This window comes from Apium graveolens, chromosome 9 (assembly GCF_009905375.1).
Source record: "Apium graveolens cultivar Ventura chromosome 9, ASM990537v1, whole genome shotgun sequence".
Lineage (NCBI taxonomy): Eukaryota > Viridiplantae > Streptophyta > Magnoliopsida > Apiales > Apiaceae > Apium > Apium graveolens.
In genome coordinates, this window is record NC_133655.1 from 106079618 (window position 1) to 106091016 (window position 11399).

The following is an 11399-nucleotide window of genomic DNA, read 5'->3' on the forward strand; positions in this document are numbered from 1 at the left end:
TTCTAAGTACTATTCAAACAATTGGTTGATTGTCAAAATTACAAACAAAATAAATTTATTTTTTTCTAAAATTTTTATCATGTCACTAAAATATATAGATATTAACATCCGTACGGTTGGATCATTCATAAATATTTTTTAAAAATTGAAACATTAATATGAGACTAAACACTAGTTACAAGTAAAGGTCAAAACACCTGTTGACTGTTAATATAACAAATCAAATACATTTATTTTTTTCTAAAATTTTTGTCATATTACTAAAATATATAGATATTAACATCTGTACGGTTTGATCATTCATAAATATTTTTTAAAAAATCGAAACATTATTATGGGAGAAGTACTAGTCAAACTACTAGTTAACTGTTAAAATAGCAAAACAAATATATTTATTTTTTCTAAATTTTTTATTATATCACTTAAATATATAGATCTTGACATCCGTACGGTTGGATCATTTATAAATAATTTCAAAAAATCGAAACACCGATCAGGAAATAAATACTAGTTACAAGTAGTAGTCAAATCATTTGTTAATTATTAAAATATCAAATTAAAAAATTAATTTTTAATATCTGATTTTTTTCAAATTACTAAAATATATATTTTGACATTCGTATAGTTCAATAATTTAAAAATATTTATAAAAAATCTGAATAAAATTCATAATAATTAAATATATAAAAAATAATTTTCTTTTAATTTTTTTTTTCGAGCCGAGCTCGAGCCGACCATACCAAAAGCTCGGCTCGAGCTCGTTTTCTTAACGAACACATTTTTGTGTTCGAGCTCGAGCTCGAGCCCTTAACGAACCGAGCCCTTAACGAGCCGAGCTCGAGCTTGTTCGCGAACGACTCGGTTCGCGAACAGCTCTGCTTGAGAGTCACCGTCAAATTCTAAAAGGTTATTGATGTTTACAAACATTTTTTTTTGCAGAAATATAAATATTTTCATTGATAAAAATCAAGAATACAATCCGGAGGGACAGAGTTTCTTTCATTCATCAAAGTATATAATCTAACCAAAAAGCAAACATGTGCTACCGGAAACTTAGGCAATATCACTTTAATGTTCGATCAGATAACCCAGAATTAGGCCTCATTAAAACCCCTCAAGAGTAAAACTCAGTGGAAAAAAAACTCATGAGGGGAAAAAGAGTACCCACTAATTTTTTTTTTATACAATACTAAGTATAAACTAGAATCTGATATTGCGCGGGAAATCTCGAAAATCTTCAACATTATCTTGTAATCCGAGAATTTGATTGATAATTGAGTTTTGAATCTGATATGATGACCCCTATTAAATCTCGTACCATCCTGAAAATAAAACCAAGGAGACAAAAAATACAAAAAAATTAAAAAACGATTAATAAAATTATAAAACAAATACAAATATATATTACATAATAATAACATAAAATCTAACCAAAAATATTAGTTAGACACAAGCAAGCCCAATAAATTGGCACAAAACAAGTCCCATAAATTGGCAAAAAACAAGTCCCATAATTGCCACAAGATTTTCTCTAAAAGGCCAAAATTATGCCCACAAATAGGCCACCCATAAATGCATTTAATCAAGGCACTCATTAAAATATCTAAAAATTAATTAATTAGATTCTAGATTTGGAACTCCCTTTTTAAGTAAATACCAAAATTACTCCAACAATTATGACATCAACAATTAAATTGAGCAATTACTACCAATCAGAGCAAAATTATAGCAACAAGTCAATCACTTAAGATCAGCGGATTACACAATCAATACATAATAAAAAAAATCAACATTAATACTCATATTCAAAATTTGAAAACAAAACCTTTCATTAAAAAACAATTATCATATTTAAAATTAGAACTGAAAATTAAATGCCCCTACTAAAAACTAATAAAAGGACAATAAGTTTTTTTTTTTTAAATAAACAAACTAGCACCAATTTGGTAATCGTAATGGTAGTGAACATAATTAAACCAATCAAAATTAAAATCAAAACTTACCAAGAAAAGATAACAATCATGGAATCAATAACGATAAAAATATCGTATTAGCAAGAATCGATAACGATAAAAATTTTATTAGAAAGAGACTAAAAAATCAATTACTAGGGTTATAGAACTGAAGTACTAGGAACAACCGGACAACAACCAAATGAGTTGCCTAATACTTCTTACAAGGAGTTACCTAATACTTGAATATATTGAACATGATAGAAACAAAAAATAAACAGATTGTAAAATTAATATATAAGAGCATTTTGATAAGATTGTAATATGATATTATTCAACCAAGCTCCCAATCACCAGGACTAGTGTCTGTACATATATGACTCATTCACTAGTCTCTGTACATATATGACTCATTCATAAAACAGCAGGCAACCACTTAAACCAAAGAAGCAATAACAATCAAAGATTTAAAACATTATTGTTATACCCACGTCAAGATCAAATATTGATTTTTATCCATCTCAATACATGATCATAAAACAACCAAGTATCAAAATTAGAATAAAACAATACAAGTAACAACATACAATTTTAATGGCCACTGGAGCAAAGTCATTTTTAATAGTTAAATTGTAGGTACACAATATAGTCTTAAGAATTTATACCTGAGTCGTAGTCTTCATTCACACGGACTTACCATTAATTCTTGTTTGAAAGCAATTAGCAGGAGAACATAACTGATTTAAGTCCGAAATAAAAATGAAGCACTCAGCTTCGTAAACAAAAAGCGCCCCAAGAGCCCATTACAATTTACAAGGCTCCCGAAAGAGACGCAGGTAGCCTTTAAACATCCCAAATCTCCCCGATGTCTCGGGACGTTACACTTACTTTGTTGATGCACAATTCAAATTGCCAATTTACGGGGGTCAGTTTGAAGGAGGTTACAAGTTTTGACGGGGGGCGAGAGAGAGAGGGGGATTGAGGTAAATCTACAATTTTTAATTGGACAACTTTTCTAAGAAACCGATTTTTACCTAAATGGCGTAAAATTGGGTTCCAAAAATCATGAACTTGGGGCTCATGCATCTGAGATGCTTTTAAGCAGAGTACTTATGTACAAACATTTGAACAACTTACAGCTATAACTTGTATGTATATATTTAAAATTAAAAACTTAAGAAAGAATACCCAGAATACCTAGAAAAAGAGGATACTATGGCCAATATACCGATTTTTCGTAACTATTGCCCGGAATATCCACTAGACACGCTTTTATGCGTGACGCATATTTCCAAGCTATATCACAAATGCATGTCTAGTACTTCACCACTTTTTACTCATATAAACATGTATGTATCACGACATTAGTGCAGAGACTCTTTTGGATGATCAAGCCTTCGTTAATTCTTCTTGTCAAATTAAAGAGAATTACTTTTACTCCCATATTTTTACAATCTGTAAATGCTCCCAATGACTATGGATGTTTGAAATAAAAAGGTGTTGCAATCCGGTTCTTTACTTTACTTTTATTCATGTAAATGTTTGAAATAAAGGGGTTTGGAACTAATACTGACGTATCTGCCTGCCAATTTGTCTCCAGCTAAGGTGTATATTAGTCTCCTTGTTTGGATTTTTTATTGGCGTATCTTCTCGACACGCCTTTCCAAGATGATGCTGCTTCTGATATGACACATCTGACGATACGTCTTTTGTTTCGACGTATGCAATGAGTATACGATACGTCTTTTGTTTCGACGTATGCAATGAGTATATGAGACACTATTTCGGGGCTGTAGGCGTTTTGGACCCAAAAATTAAAAGTTACGGTATTTGACAAGACTAAGGGCCTGTTTGGGGGTCATTCTTGAGCTTCATTTGAACTTTAAGCACCATCCTGTCATGAGTGTAGTGTTTGGCAAATTAAGCCATAGACCATATTTAAGCCAATTTTTAATGCAGAAAGTTAGAATTTCTAACATTTTCGTTTTCATTCTTCATTTTCTGTTCAACCCATTTAGTTTTCTTCCTTATTTACTGTTTTATGCTTGTAAGGCTTAAAACTGTGTGATTGCATGAAATATTTTTAATTTTAAATTATATATATTTTTTAATTTAATTTGATGAAAATTGTAAATTTAAAATTTTTTTCATTTAAATTTTTTAAATGATAGTTTGTCATCTTTTAATTTTAATTTTGTTTCAACCCGTTTCAATCATATAATTTTGTGTTAACTCGAAACCATTATACCGGCCAAATTAAATCGATATAATTATATTAAGTCTTATTTTTTTAACCCGAATCAATAATATAATTTAAATTTCGTCGAGATGAATGCTGTGTATTATATAATTTTTTTCTAAGGTCATTATCTTTGTTTTAAAATAATCTCCTTTTATTTTATATTAATATATTAAAATTATTAACTAATGTAATTTATAATTTATGTTTTAATTTTATTTCAAAAAAGTTATAACTTATAAGTTATAATTAACCCAACATGTTATCACCTTATAAATAATTTATAGGTAAAATTATCCAAACAACTAAATAACTTGTACCGGAATATGGAGCAACCAAGACTCAAGTGCCAATTTGCTGATGGTAGTAGTTATGGAAAGCCAAGTGTCATGTCAAAAGAACGAATTATGATTATTCAAAACCAAAAGATTCTCAACCTTCACAGATTAAAAAAAAATCCGTCCCTAAAAACATTTTCTGTTTGTGTTATACATGTTTGCCTAATATATTTTTTAATTATTAATATATTTAATTTTGTATTAGTATTAAATATAAAAAGTTCATTGTATTAAAGTACTCATGAATACTAATCCAACAAAATCACTCATAATTATGTTTGATATTATAGATTAGACGTAAATTAGTAATCAATGACTTATCATGAACAATACAAAAATTCAAAACGGGAACAACATTCTGGGAATGAGGGAGTAGTGATTTGTTTTAGTGTGTTTTGTAAAGCCTATAAAATATGACTACTTTGTTTACTTTCTTTAGATATAATATATACAAAAAAGGTGTATTCCTTTTCTCCAATTTTTTCCAACACTTGATTCCTCTTCTGGATATAAGGTCTTGACTCTTAAGCATCGGAGACCCTTGGTGGAGATGATACATATAAAATGATGGTACGAAAATGGGGTTTAAGGTTGATGAAGGTGCACTAGAAGTATCAGAATATGATTTAAGAAATAAAGTAGGTCTTGGTATTGCTGAAAGTAGAAACTTAAAGTTTTGCGATTCGACAAGTTTAAGCCTGTTACACCTGCGAGCGAGAAAAGTAGAGAGGAGACTGGTATTGTTTGTACATCACAAAGTAATATGGAATGACCAAAATTTAGGTGGCAATCTGCTGGTGGTAATAGTCTTCGAGTAGCAGTTAAACATTAGGCTAACCCTGCGTTGTCTCTAGCACCTCATGATTCAGAAGGCCTGAAAAATGGAATCAGCAGCACAGAAAAATTAGACCATCTTGGATTGAACTTTATAAAGCTAAGATTTCAGAGCAGAATTTTTTGGAAAGAAAATCTTCAACTTGTAGTGGAAAAGTAAAAATAGATGGATTATCTAAATAATCTGATAGTAGTGGAATAAATAATTCTTCTTAGGCACCGGAGATGAAAATGATACGAGAAATATACCATACAACTGGGAAAATCGTTGCGACGGTAAGGTTCTGAATTTGAATTGTGCACCATACAATGAACACCAGGTACGTCTGTCTATATTGTGATGAGGAAAGTACCGGACCTGTATATAGAAACATTAGAAAGGCTTCGACATGATGAAAAATAAACCCAACGGAAGGAATAAAAGGAATGCAGATATATGTAGATGTAGCAATGCAACTGAAAGAAAGAAAGAACAGCATAAAAGGCTTAATATGCAAAAAAGTGTTGAAGCTGTCCCTGGAAATTGGTGACAAGTTTCATCGAAGAACTGAACTTTTAATTATCGGGTTACGCATATCAAATTCTTGACTGGTATAGATAATTAACATTATCAGAAAAGTTACTTTGTTACACATCCCAAACAAATAAACTAACGACGTTAGCTACAGCCTAGTGGAGTTGACCCAGAGCCCCTTCGTTAGTAAAAAAAGAAATAAAAAAAACTAGCCAAGCATATGGCTAAAATTATAATTTAGACATCTCCATGTAAAATATTTATTTTTCATGTACCCAAAGAGCAATTTAGTCTTTGGTTATTATTAAAACAAGTCGATTTGAAAAAAAATGAGAAATGGATCATTATTACATCTATAACAGAGATAAATAAATATATCTAAATAATATAAGTAAGTTTTCGGTAACTTCAACTAATATAAAAAAAATATTACCTGCATGTATATTTTTTAGAGCATTTTCTTCATTATTTACCGCATATAAAAAAATGATATGTGAATTCTCTGCAACTTTTTACAAATCAATTTAAAGATCTTAGAAACATATGATATGTCTATTTTAAAAAGAAAATCTGTATTAAATAAGCATGAAATTTACAGAAAAAATATATTTTGAAATGAGAAGTGGCATCAAATCTACATAAAATTTGGAAAATAACCCGATTATTTACAAACTTGTAGATCAAATCTTGAAAAGAGAATTTAGAAACTTCCAATTTATTTTTAGTTTACATACATGAATTTGATGAAACCAAAATCTATTTCAAAATTTGAAACCAAACAAGTCTTTAAATAGAATCAAATGGGGTATTTGATTTAATTTAGCAAAAACAAAAAGATCACATAAAAAACAAATACAAAAATGGGTTCGGTTCAATTCAATCGAATTATAATGGAACATGTATACATGATTTTTTTGGAAGTATATTATAATTGCAAATTATATATCTAGAAATTAAGTACCTCACGTCAGTCTCTTTATCAAAGACTTTACCTGGACATATCTTCAAAACTGCTCTGTTCACCGAAAGCGTGTATGCAATTATATAGGGAGTAGTCGTCGTTGTGAATTCTGGTGCGAGAGTAAATGTCCATCCGAAATAAATACGTATATGAATATATAAATGTATCTTGAATGCAAAGAATATAGCTGGAAAATTCATTCGGGGATACCTGATATGAGATATATTAGGGAAACTCTTTAAGAGAATCAATAATTATTATTGGTGAGATAAATTTTATCACTTAGAATTTCTGTGGAGGCATGACTCCTACTTAGAATTTTTGTGGAGGCACGACTCCTAATTAGTATACAACATGTATTTATAAGAGTGCATAAAAACCTAAAGAACCTTCTAGCATAGGATATTAATATATTTGTGGGTCATACTGAATGGACTTTAACGTGTTTCTGGTCCAACTTATTTGGACTAATTTTATGGACTTTCAGCCCTTTTAAGTTTATACCTTTTTTTGTGGACTTTATGGCTAAAAAATAAATTAATAAAATTTACCCACTACAGATTTGGATAATCAACTCGTGTATGTATAGATATATTAGAGCAAGTCCAATTCTAAAGCTAAAATGACTATAACATTGCTATAATTTGAGATCAAAAAGTGTACTTTGGTGTTATAATAGAACTTCAACTCCAATGCTAGTTTCATTTTGCAACCAAACATTTCCAAATAAACCTAAATTTTATATCTCTCCCAAATTTTATTTAAAACATACCAGCAATTATTTCATTTATAGTTATTTAATGATGCGGAAAAGATAGCTATAGTTATATTTGGTCCTAAATATAGGAGCAGCTATCCATTTACGCATTTATAGGACTAACTATAGCAACGCATTGGAATGGTGATTTTGCAACGTTATTTCTATAAAATAGTTATAGAAACTCTGAACTGAATCTTAGTTTACTAAAATTAACCTATATTATGGCTTACCAATTTGATTCAGCTTTGTCAATCTACGTAACATCAAGTTGCATTCAAAAAATTTAGTGTACAGAAAAACTCTAACCGCCTAGCTTTCCTCCAATATATAATCAAACACCGTCTTGTTAGCCTTATAAATATTCTGTTGACTTGCTTTCAATTCCGCGTAATCTCTACCTTGATTGGCATCACCTGCTCTAATTATTGTGTATTTAAAGTCCATCCCTAAGTAATTAAGATATGATTAACAAGCCAAATAATGAAACAAGACTATGAAAATGGCCATAATGGAGGAACAATGTAAAGTATATCAAGAGAAAAAAGTGTAACATAAAGAACGAAAATCATGTGCGCATAAATATTTTTTGCCTAAAATTTGATGATGTGCAAGTGTACACAATGACAAGTAATATTAATTACCTGTTATGGTTCCTCAAAGAATGTATATTTGTATTAATTGCAAATAATATCAATAATTTGATTATCGGACAATATTCAGTTTATAGTTTTATAACTAATGTAATTAATTAAAAATACTAAATAAACCAACTCAAATTTTATTAGCAAGAGAGTTTCAAATATGATTTGATATATTATATCACTCATACAGTCATACAGTCCCATACAGTCATACTGCATTAAATGTAAAATTGTTATTAGTATTTCTGGTGTTGCATTACATATAACCTTCGTGGATGCTCTATGTAATATGAAGCTGTCTTCTTACAAGTTCCATATCTTGAATCCAGTTCTAAAATACAGAACAATCCAATTATTAAAATATGCTTTCCTTAAATTTTTAGTAAAGCTTACGTTAATATATGGGTTAATCATCATATACATGACTCTGCTGTCCAAATGTATCAATTGAGTCGCTCACTGCAAATTTGACTCAATTAGGTCACCAATTTGAAAAATCGTATAGATGAGATCATTTTTGAATGACTAAGTTGATACAAAATTTTAACTTTTCACTAACTAGGTCAATAGAAAATTTTAAATTAGTGACTAAATTGAGTCAAATTTGCAATGAGTGACCAACCCGATACATATCATGTGTTTGATGATTACCCGTTATTATATTAATGTTCCTCTCAATTTTTTTTAATGTTTGGACAGTAGAGATTCTAATTAAAGTACCTCCTTCAATAACATCACATCTCTTACAAATTAAAATTGTGAAGATATACCTCAAGGCCTAATCTTCAGTGCTCAATCTTTCATCTTTACATCTCCTCTGGTCACCGACCATGGATGCAAAAACATCCAATAGTCCATCCAAGCCTTCAGAATTCTCCCCCACAGCCTTAAGTGCATATACAATGCTTTCAATAGTGGACAAATATCCCGCCTTTGGTTGATTTCTTACTTCACCATACAAACTCAGCTTATCCAAATCCAATTTCAAATGCGGCAATGACTTTAACCAAGGATTCTCATTATACATCCTTTTAGCTTTAGCCCATGTTCCGTCCAATACAATCAAGTTCCTCACCTCAAAATCAATCTCCTCCGGACCAATCGCCTTTTCACTCGGGAAAAGCAAAACAGAACCAGCAGGAACTTCCATTTCAGACTCTACATTCACACTTTCTCCATCAAATTCCCTTTCATGCACCTTTTTTACCACAAAACCTTTCTCGAACGCATCAACGGGAAACCTCTCATCCACAAAATCATCAAAATCAACCTTCTCTTTTCCATTCACTCCCAACATTTTCCTATTAAAACAACTAATAATCCCATGCTTTTCAATACTAAAACTCAAACAACTTACATGCCTACTACTCTCATTAATCAAGAACCCATCTTTCCCCACACCATCATCTCGAAACATCCGAATATCGAAATGGGCTTGAAAATTAACATCAGAAACCCATTTTACACTAAGATTCTTGAGGCCCAAAACAGCAATTCTAGTGGAATTGAGGGGGTGATCCTTCTCCAAAATGTGCTGAAAAATGGTAACAGCAACAGCATTGTCAAGAATTGGAGTCTTGAAGCGATTGCATAAGCAAGTTCTGGTGGGCTTTGAACAAGAAGGGCACATGGGTCTTTTTGAGTTAGTTCCCATTTTCAAATTTAGGGTTAGGGTTTTGTGAAAATTGGGAATGCAATTAGTTTTGGCTAGTGGGTAAAATTTGAAAATAGAGTAAAGTGTGTTGTTTCCGGGCAGAGATAGCAGCATTTCAATTCAAAATTGCAAACAAAAACGATTTAGGTTTTTCAGCTCTGACCCGGATCCGTTTGGAGCTGTTACAAACCAGTGTGAAGTACACAATAAAATTGGCTACAATATAACAAAGCAAGCTACAATATAACAACAAAGAAATCCAACTAATACAACTTATATCCAACTACTAAACTATCCAAGTACACAATAAAATTGGCTGATATACGGCCTCCAGCTACTGCTACAAACTACAACAACATAATATACAAATAAAAAATAACTACAGATCTCCTGAAGAACCAAATCTGAGCTCTATCTATCACCGCTACAACTCTGCTCTAGCCACTGCCATCAATAGTGTGTAACTCGAACACCAACCAGTTAACCAAGTCCGGGTACTGAAGTCCGGGTACTGAATGATCCCAAACTCAGAGCTAATAAAAGGGTCAATAGACCTAACTCGCTCAACAGCAGTCTGAGTCAAAGTCCTCACTCGGGTCTGGATATCGGGTGAAGGGAGAGGGATGCCCTGAAAGGGTCCAACTGGCACTCGATGAAGATGAACGACCAGCTTCGGGCTCTGCTTTTTAATAAAAGATCTGTTCACCGCCCGATGAACATGATATGAAATTGGGGAGGAGGTACCTGTAGGAGTAGAAGGAGGAACTAGAGGTCTAGAGAAAGAAGAGCTGGGTCCACAACCTGGTGGAAAATCTCAAACAGCAGATACCGATCTATGTACCCAACGAGGACGGGCACTATGTCCTGACATATCTCTCGGTACAAACGGAGGCACTGGCGGGGGAGGCAATGGAGTCTCCTCAGCTACAACGTATAGGGTCCTCTTTGAGTCTGAACTGTCTGAATCAGATCTGTTCTCCCGGGATGGAGAATTGGATATCACTATGGGCCACTGCCAAAAATATAAATATACAGGAAAGACACAATAAGGTTAAGGCAGTTCTATCAAAATATCAATGGATGTCAGGGTAACGCCTTCGGAACCCTCGACTGACTCTTAGGTTTGCTCCTCTAAATGAATTGCTGACTTACACCTTAGGACACAATACCTATACCTTTTTGACTCGATCCTTAACCTAAATTAGGGATTTGAACCTGTAGCTCTGATACCAACTGTGACGGCATCAACCCCGGGGTCAGGAGTTGACGTCACCAAACATAGAAAACCTCAAAAAATAAACTACAAGATTATTATTAATATACTGACGCACCCCCAAAACCAAGATCCGATCCAGGTTCAAGTATGATTTAAGCTGCTCACTATTACAAACCATTTATTTAAAAATCTGACACACTAAACTTATTCAGCAACTCATCAGACCGCACATGGTCAGATACAAACTACCTCAAAGGAGTCAGGTCTGGAAGGGGCTGAGACTCTGTTCT

At 32.2% G+C, this 11399-nt stretch overlaps 1 protein-coding gene across 6 annotated transcripts; it reads right to left on the minus strand.

The window, feature by feature from the left end:
• Positions 1-5154: 5154 nt before the first annotated feature.
• On the minus strand, positions 5155-10534 carry LOC141687014 (uncharacterized). 6 transcript variants are annotated; one of them, XR_012560895.1, is made up of 4 exons: positions 9010-10534; positions 6870-6947; positions 5613-5721; positions 5155-5403 (listed from the first exon to the last, which is right to left on the minus strand). XR_012560895.1 is itself a non-coding variant. In XM_074492152.1 (2 exons), exon 1 carries the CDS (start codon positions 10005-10007, stop codon positions 9018-9020), a length of 990 nt encoding a protein of 329 aa, XP_074348253.1. In that variant the 5' UTR covers positions 10008-10534; the 3' UTR covers positions 7058-8011; positions 9010-9017. The 6 variants fall into 6 exon arrangements, 3 of the variants coding, with proteins under 3 accessions (XP_074348253.1, XP_074348252.1, XP_074348251.1); XR_012560894.1 differs by having other exon boundaries at positions 6870-7048; XR_012560893.1 differs by lacking the exon at positions 6870-6947 and having other exon boundaries at positions 9010-10530.
• Between the last annotated feature and the right edge of the window lie 865 nt (positions 10535-11399).

Coding starts and splice junctions, on each gene's coding strand:
- LOC141687014 (XM_074492152.1), bottom strand. CDS start 10,007: ATGCTGCTATCTCTGCCCGGAAACAACACACTTTACTCTATTTTCAAA.